Source organism: Lotus japonicus, chromosome 5 (genome assembly GCF_012489685.1).
Source record: "Lotus japonicus ecotype B-129 chromosome 5, LjGifu_v1.2".
In the NCBI taxonomy this organism is placed as follows: Eukaryota; Viridiplantae; Streptophyta; class Magnoliopsida; order Fabales; family Fabaceae; genus Lotus; species Lotus japonicus.
In genome coordinates, this window is record NC_080045.1 from 2,671,166 (window position 1) to 2,685,757 (window position 14,592).

The 14,592-nt window shown below is 40.4% G+C and overlaps 1 protein-coding gene across 1 annotated transcript; it reads left to right on the forward strand.

Annotated features, from left to right (window-relative positions):
* The first annotated feature begins 2,976 nt into the window (after nucleotides 1-2,976).
* Nucleotides 2,977-14,522, forward strand: LOC130716970 (uncharacterized). Its single transcript, XM_057567042.1, has 8 exons — nucleotides 2,977-3,227; nucleotides 3,310-3,402; nucleotides 4,227-4,305; nucleotides 4,419-4,497; nucleotides 5,414-5,453; nucleotides 5,550-5,684; nucleotides 7,558-7,695; nucleotides 14,057-14,522. The coding sequence occupies exons 1-8, from the start codon at nucleotides 3,055-3,057 to the stop codon at nucleotides 14,322-14,324; spliced, it is 1,005 nt and encodes a 334-aa protein (XP_057423025.1). The 5' UTR covers nucleotides 2,977-3,054; the 3' UTR covers nucleotides 14,325-14,522.
* Nucleotides 14,523-14,592: the final 70 nt, after the last annotated feature.

A 14,592-nucleotide genomic window follows, 5' to 3' on the forward strand; every position in this document is an offset into this window, starting at 1 on the left:
TTTTTGTTTCATGACAGTACGAGAATTTCGGTGAAGACTACGGTGTCTACCATTTTAGGGGATGCACCGATGTCTCCTAAAAATTCAATGTATGACAAATTTGTCCCCTAAGCATTCTGGCGGTTTACAACCTCCAGTAGCTAGCTGCCAAAAAATCTGTCTTCTTCCTCTGTAGTTTCTTCTTTCTTTCCTTCTCCTTTCATCTGGGTTTATCTTTCTTCTCAATCAAAACATAAAACTCAACAAAGGAAGCAATCATCACAAACCTTGCTAAAGATTTCAGCAAAATAGATGAGAAGATTTATTTTTAGGATCCATTTACTTATAATAGTGAGAAGTGTCAATTGTACATTATGAATTCAATCATCTAAAATCCTAACCGATAGAACATGAGGGAAATCAAAAGATAAATTCTATCTTCAAAACCCTCAATTGACAATCCTGAGAGGAGAAACCCAACGCTGTGAATGATGATTCAGTTGTGAAGATTCAATGAATTGGTATAAGACAAATTAGTGCATGTTTTATTAACAACTGATCTGGCACTAAAAAGATGAAATTGACACCATCCAAAAATATATTTTCATCAATCTTTCTAGATCTGAACAACAATGGGTATTTGCTGAGAATCCAAAAATGAAACACATATCTCGAATCATCGCTGAGGAAGAGGAAGGAAGAATTGGAGGTCTGTGCATGTGGCATTCAGTGAAGAATCCTTGAGAGACACCGGAACGGGCGTCGAGGAGCTTCGATCGGTGGCGAATGGCGTTCGAGTGGAGCATCAGGTCGCGCACGATGTCGCGGTCACAAATAAGCTAATTGATGGGGCGGAGATTTGGGTGAGATTTTCGGACTCGATTAAAGGGGTGCAGGGGTGGGGTGAAGGGTGGTCGTGGGAGGGTTGTTGATGCGTCGTGGGCGGAAAATGACCAGGCTTGGGCGGAGGAGGAAGAAGGTGGTTGTTGAGATTGGGGGCTGATGAGGTTGGGAGGAAGAGCTTTCTTTTTTTTAAGTGAAGAAAAAGTTAGGGTTTAAAATGGGTATTTTGGTTTCTTCACTAGTTTAATCTGGACCATTCAATTTCTCTAATATTAAATCATTGGTGGAAATTAAAGAGGTATTGGGTGTCCCCCTTTTCATAAAAGTTTTTTCCATGGGGGCATGGGTGGAAATAGGCCGAGCCGAGCCAAGCTTTGTGTGGCCTAGGCCTGGCCTACATTCTCTTTTGGTGGTCCAAGCCTGGCCTGTGGCCTATCAATAGGACAAATTTTATGGTTTGGCCTGACCTACAAGCCTTCTTAAAAGCCTAACTTAACAAACAATTTTATCAAAAGAAGGTCATTAGGCTGGCGGGCTAATAAGCATTTTATATGTCATTGCACTTTCATTTCAAATAAAAAAACTTGTATCATTGCATTTCAAAAACTAAACCTATATCATTGCAAGAGAGGTGGACTTGGCAGCGGCAGATCAACAGTGGCGATTTTAGTAAACGAGTCAAGCCGGGCCGAGCCTCAAACGAGCCGAACCATAGGCCCCTGACGAGCCGCCTGGCCTATTTCCACCGCTAGGTGCATCCCATAAAAAAGGAGACATTATAGTCTTCACCGAGAATTTCTTTCTCAATGTTTGTTTTAGTTAGAGTTTGTTTTTTTTGTTACAGTTAGAGTTTGTTTATTTGTCCTCCTTCTAAAAAAACTCCATAATATGTAAATTTTAAAATTTTAAAATTATTTTTAAATGCCTTTATAACATATATAATAAGTTTTATTGTCACCGAATGATAGCTCAAGTCGTAAGACCTCGTGGATATGGGGAAGGTCCAGGGATCATTGCCGGAGGACAATAGTTTATCTTTCCCGTTGTAAATATATATATATATATATTAAAAAAGATAAAACACAATTTTTTTCTTGAATAGATGAAAACTAAAAATAAGGAAACAATAAACTAAACAAAACCAGCACAACAACGCCGATCCAAGATAAGCATCAGACTCAGCTCAGCCGGGGGCAAGGACCAAATATGAAGATCAAATTGACAACACAAGCCCAAATAAGCAAGTCCGTCAACACAAATATTAGCCTCACACGGGGCATGTCATAAACTAACACGTCATATATGGGTTGAAATATTAATAATCTTCATCGACAATGCTCCCAATTGCGATGCCAGGGGGGATTCAGCATCTGAATAGCATCACGAGAGTCACTCTCATAAATGACATGTCGACAATCCAACTGTCAAGCTAAAAGAAGACCATGTTTGATGGTCATCAACTCAGCCGAGAGCGCACAAGACTTAATGGAAGAGTCCGAGAAACCACCAACCAAGAAGCAGAATACATTACGAACAGGACCACCAAAATTAATCAGCTGCCTGCAGGAATCGAAGTTGCCATCAATGTTAAACTTAACAATAGAACCACTAGGACAAGACAAAAGAATCTTACAGGAGTGGGAAGAACCATAAATGAGAAGAGGACTCAAGAACTCATAACCCACTCTGTAATTAAAGTCGTAATTTGTTGTAAGACAAATTCTACAATCTGCATAGAATCCTTAAAAATAACACTATTATGCCAAAGCCAAAGCCACCATTGAATAATGATAAAACATAAATTATAGTTACATATTATAAATCCTTAAAAATAATAACTATAATTCATTTCATTCTATCAATTATTGAAGTATTCATCATAATATTATTCAATTAACCAAGTAGGTTGATGTAGTGGTTCAACACTTCATCTTTAAGCAAGTGGTTGGGGGTTCGAATCCCAACTCTTGCGAATAGAAAAAACTCTTTGGCCAGCCCCCTACCGCTTAGTACGCTGACCGTGGGACGAGAGATTAGTCTCACGACTGTCGGCTGTGGGATACCTTGTTCAAAGACCAAAAAAATAATATTATTCAATTCATAATGAGTTTTTTTTTTTGGTTCATTTTCATTTCTCATTCCTTTCACTCTCATTTTTGTCTTTTTTTCAGCTGCAATATAACATGGAAGCAAAGTAGAGAAGTGTAGCAGTGTGAGAGTGAGGAGTTTGACATGGAAGTTGGTCAAATTCGAGGTTCAGCGGTTTATCTCCACCGTGGCCATCATCGGAGAAGTTTGAGTGTCTCATTGTCAATAGCCCCACCAAAATCTGAAAAGCGCATATTCATGTTAGGAATGGGATTCGTGGGGCAAACACTCGCACGCAAACTCCACAACCAAGGATGGTTTGTTTCATTTGTTTAGTTTCCATTGTTAATTCTTGGTTCAAAGTTCCTGTTTTTCTTATGTTGGGTTAATTGTTTGCAGGGTTGTGTCTGGGACTTGTACAAACCATGTGAAGAAGAAGCAGCTTGAGGATATGGGGTTTCATGTTCACCTCTTTGATGCAAACTACCCTGAGTGAGTCTATTGGTAAATTAGTTTTTAATTTGAAAAAAATTAATTTTCTTTATGTGGGTTGTTAATGGATGTCAAACTCAAAGGAACCTCAAGGGGTTGCTCTAGTGGAGCATGACAGGGTCTCACACCTGTTCGAATCCCGGCTAGGCCCCTTGGGGGTGAGGTAGATGTATAAGTGTTCTTTGAACCCGACAACTTTCCTTGCCTTAGACGGGAGCACCATGCCCTCACCCTAAAATTTCAAAAGCCCAAAAAAAAAAATGTCAAAGGAGTTTGGATAAAATTTTCAATAAATACTTGTATGGAAGGAAAACAAATTGAAATGATCACCTAATCATAATGAGTTTTGCAAATAATAGTTTACTACATGGGTTGAAATCAGAAAATCAAGGAATTATCTCAGTTGAGAAGCTCTAATAACCTAGAAGCTAAACCAAATGAGACCCAAGTAGAGGATTATAGCGTACCTTGTTTTGGTCCATCAATTGATGATGTTGAGTTGTGATCTAGGGCTGCATCATATATGCTATGTAAGCATTTGAAAAATAATTAACAAGGTTACTTGATTTCATGATATTCAAAGGAAAGCAAATCTAGCCATGACTAGTTTCATGTGTTTGGATACCAGTTGTGTGTAACATGAATGGACATTCATACCAAATCATAAGAAGAGTTCCATTTCATTTTGTCTTGAAATGTGTGCTAACGTCCGTTTGCACTATACCAATGGAAACCAAGACATAACCGACATAATTTGTAGTCTTGGTTTATTGTTTTTAAATACATTTTCCTGGTTAGACCTGAAAAAGATGTTTGTTTTGCAGTCTGAATGTCCTACAACTACTGAAGAATTACACTCACTTTCTTGTTTCTGTCCCTCCTATGTTGGGCATTGGTGACCCGGTATGATATTACTGCAATAATTTTGAAGGAACCATGCTAAATAAATTTTGCATTCTGGTATTATCTCTTTGTGCTTCCCCTTTTTACTTATATTTATTTTATTTTATTTGTAGATGCTTCAGCATGAAGAACTTATAAGAAGCTCGTTAGTCAATGGGGATATGCAGTGGCTCTGTTACTTGTCTTCAACTAGTAAGTCTTCCGTGGAACTAGTAATGAAGTTTAATGTCACTTTTTCTTGATGCATCTAAATGAAAAAAATAAAAATGTGGCCAGGAGCTGTATTATCTATTGTATAAATGTTCATAAAATACTTTAGCTGTTCAGAGGAATCAGAGCAAGTAAACTTTGATAGTTGGAAGACATCATGTTTTATTCATACAAATGGCCCTTCACATTCACACTGACCTGAAATTGCAGTGCTATCTAGTACCACTGCTGGTTGATGACTGAAAAATCAACATTCTTATGACAATTCTAAACTCAGGAGATGTTTAGAAGACAAGTTTCCTAACAAACTGTTGAGGAACTACATATAATTATTACGTGCATTTTTCCTGTTAACAAGAAATTCAGTTTACTCAACTGGTTAAGTCTGATTTATGGCCTATTTGATTTGGATTCTTGTGCTCGTGAACTGCACAAATAATATGGTCAAAGTACATTTTTCCGGTGATGAAAATGTTCCTTCCTCCCAATGGCGTTTCAAGGGGTAAATGAACAGGCGTTTACTGTCAACAACAATCGTAAGTTTAAGTATTTGTTCCAGAAACAAAGAACAGTTTGACCTTTAAGTTATCGGATTGAATCAATTGACCTAAGGTTTGTTAGATTCCTTTTACAGCTAGCACAAAAATTTCATATGTTCATAAAAAAATGTAAGAACATTGTAAAAGAAATAAATTGATTTATATATGCATGAAGATACTAAGATAGGAATCAATTCATTTCAGAAATTAAGTTGGCACCCTGGTTGTTAGCTGATATGCTTCATGCTTTCAAGAATTAGATTTGGTCACTACAAGTCATGTGCTGCTTCTGCTTAAGGCATATTTTTCCAATGCTTTCAAATTCAAATATGATGATGGATACACTTTCTGTCTAGCAGGCGTTTATGGAGACTGCGGCGGTGAATTGGTGGATGAGGAGTAAGAGAGTGTAACGCAGTAAATGACTTTTGTCTTCCAAAATTTCTGAAACTACTCTGTTGGTTGGTTCTTAGTGTGTACATCATGTTGTGGCAGTTATCCAACAAATCCTGAAAATGAGTTGGCTAAATTAAGGTTAGCTTCTGAGGAAGGCTGGTCAAATTTGGCTCACTGTCTTGGGTTCTCACCACTAATATTTCGATTAGGAGGAATCTACGGCCCTCGGAGAAGGTACTCACATTTTTGTTAGGCTTAAATACTCTATTGGTCCTTGAAATTGTAAAGGGAATCAAACCTGGTCCTTATAAAATTTTCGTATCAAATTGGATCCCCAATTTTTTTTTTTAATTCAATTAAGGACAAAGTGTGCTTGCCGCTGATGTGTCTTAATTTTTTCATTGTCAGCTTTTCCACGTGGATTTTATCTTTTTTTTTAATACAAACTAATGCCACCTGATATGATTAAATGAAAATTAACATGAATTCCTAATTAAGCCCTAATTAACTAAGGTTAGTGAAGAAAGAAGGAACTGATCCAATTTTGTTTACTTCCCCTTTTCCCCCATTTTTTTTCTGGATAACCAAACGCACAAACAGAGAAGAAAGATCAATCTAGCCCGGCATGGTGCTCTGCCCTCTAGCCTCTTTCTCAGCTTCATCCACCCCAACGGAAGGACCCGCTCCGCTCTCATCGTCGTTTGCGGCGAAACGCTTCACCTGAGAGAATCTGGGTGCTTTGGGTGAAAACCCGATGAGGCTGCCACTGAAAGAGAGGTTGGGAGATAACAGGGGTAGGGTTGTGGTCGACATGGCTATAGGTATGGGTGTCGATCTTGGATCTAGAGAGGAATTGTCATTGCAGTGTGTGATAAAACATAAACAAATTCAGCAGCAAAGCTTGAGCAAGACCAAGAAGTGGAAGAAGCAGAGGCTGCCATGGAACAAGCTGTGAACTACCTCGAATCGGCCACGGAAAGCACCATGGTTTTGATCTGGGTTTTAGATCCAAATTGAGGTTCCTCTTCCTCTGTCATATGGGTTTCAAATTCAGATTGAGGATCCAGAACGTGTCTCTTCACTTATGTTTCCTCTTCCTTCCTTCAACTTCAAAGTTCAAATCAAATAAATCGTTGATGAGGGATTTGGGAAAATATGGAACCAAGGGATTTAATCAGTGTTGATGAGGTTTTGAGAAATTAGAACCCAGGGATTTTTTCTGTCAAATTGTTGATTAGGTTTTTTCTCAGATTCAGTTAGTTTTTTTTTTATTAGATTAGAATTTTTTTAATGATATGAGTTGGATTTAAAAAAAAGGAATAATAATTAATTATATTTAAAATAAAAGAAAAAAGCCACGTGGAAAAGCTGAGTGAGATAAAAAATAAGCCACATCAGACCAAGACACACTTTGGACCCAATTAGATTAAAAAAAAATAATTTAAGGACCTAATTTGATGCGAAAATTTTACAAGGATCAGATTTGATTCCCTTTGCAATTTCAGGGATCAAAAGAGTATTTAAGCCTTTTTGTTATTGTAATTTATCTTTAAAGTAATGTCTGAATCCCCAAATTCATCCCTAACGTTTATAAGGGCCATCAAATTAGTCCCTAAACTCAACAAAAGTAACAATAGGATGATCATTTTTATTTTCTGCAGGTCACATTAGGCCCCCATCTTTATTTTGTCTGTCAAATTAGTCGTTAATCATGGATTAAGAAGGACGAGCGTGACCTGCAAAAAATATATTGAGGATCCTATCACTAGTTTTCTAAGTCTGGGGACTAATTTGACGACTCTCGTAAACGTTGAGGTCAACTTGGGGATTCACTGATTCACTCTTCAACTAATGATCTTTTATTAGTTTCTTAATGAGATTTGCAAAAGCATATACTTTTTTTTGTCCAAATTGGACGTTGTGACAATCAATTCAAGCTAGTCATTCCAAGGATATATCATTCTAATAAGTGGCATACGAGATGTATACTCACATTAGGAATTTAAATTATAAATTGGGTCTATGTTTACATGGTGCATCTCTGTGTCACTTATGTATCCGTTTAGTATTTTTAATTCTTTTTTCTTAAACAGTTGTTTTGTTTTAGTGCTATTGATACATTAATCAAGCAAAAGCCCTTATCAGAAGGTCAGAAGAGGCGAACACATCGAAAGTACACGTCCAGAGTTCATGTGGAGGATATCTGTCAGGCACTTATGGCTACTATTGATAAACCTCCCCCCAGGTGAGTTTCTTCTATAATTATTGATAGAGACTTGTTCAGAAAGTAACAGTTACAGAAATCAAGAGGTTTTATTGGTGTACTCCTCTTTCCTTGAATCAAGATAACTCAATATTCATAAAAACAGAAATCTAAAATGGAAGCCACCAGGTATTTGAGAGCCTGGCTTCTCCCAGAATCAATAACCAACTAACTGCCCCTTCTTTCCTCTATATCCTTTTGGGTAAACAACTTAATTAAGTGTTTACTTCCATAAGTGTTTATCACATAAACTCGTATTCATAAGCTAATTTGAGAATCGTATTGAGATAAACTCAAAATAGCATATAGGTGGGTATAAGCGCTTGTGAAAATAAGTTCAAAACAACTTATAGATAGATATTAGATAGGTCATTAGCTCTTTTCATAAGTTTACCTAAACACTTGCATAATCACTTATGCCATAAGATAAGCTCAAATAGACTCTTCCAAACATGGTCCGGCACTTGTCAAACTGTTTGAACTTTGAACAGCTTACAAGGCTTGCTCTCAACTGACAAAGACTCAGTAATAGGCTGGGCCCACTTGATCTCTTGTAAACCTTCCTGATAGAAATCTGAATGAAGAGGTGGGCTTAGTGGTAAATGCTTCAGTGGGCCAAGAAGAGAACAGGCCCAAGGTTTGGCAAGTCTATAGGAGGAAACGGGGCAAGGCTGCTGAGGTGGCATTGGCTCAACAGAATTAGGTGTTAGTATAAAGTAACCAAGGAAAAGGGAATAAGATTATGCTGGATTGATAATTCTGTTATAGAGAGAGAGTAGCATCTCCCTCGGAGAGAACGCTCTAGAGCTTCTCTGGGTTGTTAGAGTTTTTCTAACAGCACACCTTATCACAATATCTTCTGTAATTGTCCACTTCAATCAATACAATTGCATTTCTATTCCTTCATTTCATCTTCATTACTTGTTAGCTTCCTAATATCCATCAAATTGGTCCGACCTGCCGGATCAACACCGTGGAAGGAGTCTCAACAAGCTGGTAGATGCCACCGAAAATGACCGATCGAATGGAAGCTCTGGAAAACCAGATGGGAAGCGTTACGACGGCGCTGCAAGAGCTCGCTCTCCAACTGCAGCAGCAGAGCTTGACTCTCACTGAACTGAGCAAGCAAATGGGTCGAAAGGAAACGGGTCACGAAGGAGATACCCCGATAGCGGATTCACACCCCGGTGAGTCTCGCTTGGCCGGAAAGAAGGTGAAGTTGCCGGTGTTCGAAGGAGAGGATCCTGTGGCTTGGATCACGAGAGCGGAGATCTACTTCGACGTGCAGAATACGCCGGATGAGATGCGGGTGAAGTTAACGCGATTAAGTATGGAAGGATCGACGATCCATTGGTTCAATCTGTTGATGGAGACTGAGGATAATCTATCCTGGGAGAAGCTGAAACGTGCGTTGATTGCACGCTACGGAGGAAGAAGATTGGAGAACCCTTTCGAAGAGCTATCGACATTACGACAGAAAGGAAGTGTAGACGAATTCGTCGAATCCTTTGAGTTGTTGTCATCGCAGGTAGGGAGGCTACCGGAGGACCAATACCTAGGATACTTCATGAGTGGGCTGAAGCCTGCGATCAGACGCCGAGTGCGCACACTTAATCCAGGAACTCGAATGGAGATGATGCGAATCGCGAAAGACGTGGAAGAGGAACTAAAGGAAGAAGACGAAGACGATGGCAAGAAAATGGTAAAGAGGAGCGGGTTCGATCGCTCGGGTCAAAGCAATTGGGCCGGGTCATCCGCCAATCGGGTTGGGCTTTTTAGTAGGGATGTGACCCGGTTCTCTAAACCAGGCGGGTCAATTCCAAGTCGCTCCATGAGTTCAGTAGGATCGACGACGAATTCAGCCGCGTCTCTGGGTTCCTCAACTCGAAAAGGAGAAAATGATCTCCGTACAGGATCATCGGAGAAGTGGAAAGGGGTCCGCAGCTTCCAGGTGGATGAAATCGCTGAGCGGAGAGCCAAGGGCTTGTGCTTCAAGTGTGGGGGAAAGTATCATCCTACCCTGCACAAGTGCCCCGAGAGATCCCTGCGTGTTCTAATCCTTGGAGACGGGGAAACCGTTGATGAAGAAGGTGAGATTGTGATGTTGGAGGGAGAACCGGAAGTGAGTGAAGAGGACGAGGCAGTGGTTGAGTACAAATTAATGGGGGTTCTGGGTCGTATGGAGGAGCATCATACGATGAAGATTGAAGGGCAGGTTGACAATGTGAACTTACTGGTGCTTATTGACAGTGGAGCTAGCCACAACTTCATCTCCCCAGCAGTCACCAATGCTCTGGGTTTGGTTATCACCCCTATAGCTTCCCGACACATCAGGTTAGGGGATGGACACAGGGTGGTTACACAGGGAGTGTGTAAGGGAATTAAGGCCAGGCTGGGGAAGATTGAGGTGGTGATTGATGCCTTGGTGTTGGAACTAGGAGGTTTGGACATGGTATTGGGGGTGTCCTGGCTGAGCACACTTGGAAAAGTGGTAATGGACTGGAAACTACTCACTATGCAATTTGTCCATGGAAATCAGGTAGTCAAGTTGCAAGGGCTAGGAGGAAAAGGGAGTAATCACAGTTTTCTACACTCATTCCTCATGGACAAGCAGTACAGAGGTGGTATGGAGTGGTGGTGGTCTCATCTGAATTCCGCAGAAGTCACCAATACTGAGGTAGAAACACCAAGAGAGCTTATGGAGACACTGGAAGAGTTTCAAGAGGTATTTAGGAGCAAGATTCAACTGCCACCAGAGAGGTCTAAGGTGCATCAGATAAAGCTTTTCCCTGAGCAGGAGACCATCAATGTGAGGCCTTATAGGTATCCTCACCATCAAAAAGAAGAGATTGAGAGGCAAGTGGCAGAGTTAATGGAGGCAGGAATCATCAGACCTAGCATGAGTGCTTATTCAAGTCCTGTGATCTTGGTAAAGAAGAAAGACAAGAGCTGGAGGATGTGTGTTGACTACAGAGCTTTAAATAAGGCCACCATTCCAGATAAGTATCCAATTCCGATAGTTGATGAGCTGCTGGATGAATTAAATGGAGCTTCAATTTTCTCTAAAATAGACCTGAAATCTGGCTATCATCAAATCAGGGTGCATGAGGATGACATAGAAAAAACTGCATTTAGAACCCATAATGGACATTATGAATACTTAGTGATGCCATTTGGGCTAATGAATGCTCCAGCTACATTTCAAGCAGTAATGAATGATATTTTCAGACCTTACTTACGGAAATTCGTGTTGGTCTTTTTTGATGATATACTAATCTATAGTAAAGACTTACCTGAACACCTCACTCATTTGAAGTTGGTACTATCTGTCTTGTTAGCTAATTGTTTTGTGGCTAATCAGACCAAATGCAAATTTGGATGTGCTTCAATTGATTATTTGGGTCATATCATCTCGGGAGCTGGCGTGGCAGTAGATCCAGAGAAAGTAAAATGCATTATGGATTGGCCTGTGCCCAAGAATGTTAAGGGAGTGAGGGGATTCTTGGGGCTGACCGGATACTACAGGAAATTCATCAAAGATTATGGGAAAATGGCTAATCCTCTCACTGAGTTGACTAAGAAGGACAGTTTTTCTTGGGGACCAGAGGCAGATAGGGCTTTTCTTCAATTAAAGAGGGTAATGACATCTCCTCCTGTCTTGATACTACCCAATTTCACTCTTCCCTTTGAAGTAGAGTGTGATGCTGCAGGGAGAGGGATTGGAGCTGTCTTAATGCAACAAAGACAACCTCTAGCTTTCTTTAGTAAAGCTTTATCAGCTGGAAACTTGGCTAAGTCAGTGTATGAAAAAGAATTAATGGCCTTGGTTTTAAGCATTCAACATTGGAGGCACTACCTATTGGGGAAAGAGTTCATAGTCTATACTGATCACAAAAGCCTTAAGCATTTCCTGCAGCAGAAAGTTTCTTCACCAGACCAACAGTGTTGGTTAGCAAAATTACTGGGTTACCAATTTCAAGTCAAATACAAACCCGGCTTGGAAAATAAGGCTGCTGATGCCTTGTCCAGGCGCTATGATGAGGTGGAGCTGCATTCTCTGATCTCATTTCCTCTCTGGAATGACCGAAAGAGACTCTTGGAGGAGATTACCCAAGATCCCTACATCCAGGACTTGCAATCTGCAGTACAGAAAGATCCTGCAAGCAAACCTGGATTTGCAGTACAACATGGAGTTTTACTATATCATGGAAGGCTAGTCTTATCTCCTACCTCTCCTTCCATCCCATGGCTACTTGAGGAGTTTCATGGCTCACCTTCTGGGGGTCACTCTGGCTTCCTGAGGACCTATAGACGCTTGGCAACAACATTGTATTGGGTAGGAATGCAAAAGAGGGTCAGAGATTATGTCAGAGCTTGTGATGTTTGTCAAAGACACAAATACAGCGCCTTAAGCCCTGGAGGCTTGTTACAACCTCTTCCAATCCCTAATGCTGTGTGGGAAGACTTGTCTCTTGACTTCATTACAGGTCTACCCAAATCCAAGGGCTTTGAAGCAGTACTGGTGGTTGTGGACAGGCTGTCAAAATACAGTCATTTTATTCTGCTCAAGCATCCCTATACAGCCAAGTCTATTGCAGAAGTGTTTGTAAGAGAGGTGGTGCGCCTCCATGGGATTCCTAATTCAGTCATAAGTGATAGGGATCCTATTTTTGTTAGCCATTTCTGGTCTGAACTCTTTAAGCTGCAGGGGACCAAACTGAAAATGAGCTCGGCTTACCATCCGGAAACTGATGGACAAACAGAGGTCATAAACAGGTGTTTGGAAAGCTACCTGAGGTGTTTTGCTTCTGATCATCCCAAGTCTTGGTCACATTGGATTTCCTGGGCAGAATTTTGGTACAATACTACTTTTCATAGCTCAATTGGACAGACACCCTTTGAGGTAGTCTATGGAAGACAAGCACCCCCTATTGTCAAGTTCTTATCCAATGAGACTAAGGTAGCCGCTGTGGCCCTAGAGCTAAGTGAAAGAGATGAAGCCCTGCGACAGCTAAGGGGTCATTTACAGAAGGCTCAAGAACAAATGGCTATTTATGCAAATAAGAAGCGGAGGGATTTGTCCTTTGCAGTAGGAGAGTGGGTATTTCTCAAACTGAGACCCCACAGGCAGCATTCTGTGGTGAAGAGGATCAATCAGAAGCTTGCTGCCAGGTTTTATGGACCTTTTCAGATAGAGGCCAAGGTAGGAGCAGTTGCTTATAGGCTGAAGTTGCCTGCAGAGTCCAAAATCCACCCAGTTTTTCACATTTCTCTGTTAAAGAAGGCTGTGGGAAACTATCAAGTGCAGGGTCAGTTGCCAGCGGATTTGGGGGTTGATGACACCACTGATATTTACCCTGAAGTCATAGTGGGCACTAGGACTGTCAGGCTCGGGGACAGTGAAGTGCATCAGAGCTTAGTCAAGTGGAAGCATAAGTCAATGGAGGAAGTCACCTGGGAAGACAATGTCGTTCTAGCTGGTCAGTTTCCTGAATTCTGCCTTGAGGACAAGGCTGTTCCAATGGAGGGAGGAATTGATAGAAATCTGAATGAAGAGGTGGGCTTAGTGGTAAATGCTTCAGTGGGCCAAGAAGAGAACAGGCCCAAGGTTTGGCAAGTCTATAGGAGGAAACGGGGCAAGGCTGCTGAGGTGGCATTGGCTCAACAGAATTAGGTGTTAGTATAAAGTAACCAAGGAAAAGGGAATAAGATTATGCTGGATTGATAATTCTGTTATAGAGAGAGAGTAGCATCTCCCTCGGAGAGAACGCTCTAGAGCTTCTCTGGGTTGTTAGAGTTTTTCTAACAGCACACCTTATCACAATATCTTCTGTAATTGTCCACTTCAATCAATACAATTGCATTTCTATTCCTTCATTTCATCTTCATTACTTGTTAGCTTCCTAATATCCATCACTTCCTTAATGGGGTTTGGATGCTAATATTAACTTTCTGGATATCACCCTTTGTTGTGAAATGTTTCTTAACTAACTAGGCAATTTTTTTCAAGATTGGAGTAAATAGGCAGGAATATCAAACAATATATTCTACTATTCTAGTCCTTCACATGTTTAGTCTAATGTAGTGGAACGTTATGATTATTACAATTAACTGCCACCATGGTTGGAAAAACTGGACTTTCTTGTCAGCAAACATGCAAACCATATTAACTGCCGTAATGGAATGGTGGGTGCTAGTTAGTATTTCCTATCTTCTCATTCTTCGTTGACTTGACTAAGAAGTTCCACTTTCTTATGAGTCACATACTATCGTCCCTAATAAAAAATGAACTGGAGAAATGGGTTTGGTTCATTGATTGCAGTTTCGCACTTGTCATTTTCAGGGAAGTTTACAATATCGTTGATGATGATCCTGCTCCAAGAGAAGAAGTATTTGAAAATGCAAGAAAATTGGTGGAGAAAAAGTGGCCAGGCTTGAACCTACAACCGCTGGAGCAGAAAGACAGGTCTATTGTAGAAACAAGAAATTTAAAGGGCGAGAAGCGAGTGTCTAATGCTCGAATGAAGAACGAACTAGGGGTGCAGTTACTTCACCCAGATTACAGATCAGGACTGCAAAGTATAATTGACCAGATTGAGAGCCCTTTCTAATGCTACTCATCTTATTTTTGTCTAATAAATATGCGGGCAATTGACTCATTTCCATGCCCAGTCATGATTACATATCACATCATGTTTGTGTTGAAGGTTAAAAGTAAACAAACACTTCAGGATCAGGAGGATAAATAGTTCTACCATCTAACATGAAACTGTTGAGTTCTTAATTTATTTCTCCCATTTTCTTCTGTATGTCGACTCCTCCGGACATCGTCTTAATTGAACAATGAGAACCACGCTAGCGTAAGTTGATGGATTATAA

What these genes read in the sequence shown, in the direction of transcription:
- LOC130716970 (XM_057567042.1), top strand. Translation starts at nt 3,055, where the DNA reads ATGGAAGTTGGTCAAATTCGAGGTTCAGCGGTTTATCTCCACCGTGGC. An exon ending in AAACTCCACAACCAAGGATG is followed by an intron (nt 3,228 to 3,309) that starts GTTTGTTTCATT and finishes AATTGTTTGCAG; the next exon opens with GGTTGTGTCTGGGACTTGTA. An exon ending in GGTGAATTGGTGGATGAGGA is followed by an intron (nt 5,454 to 5,549) that starts GTAAGAGAGTGT and finishes ATGTTGTGGCAG; the next exon opens with TTATCCAACAAATCCTGAAA.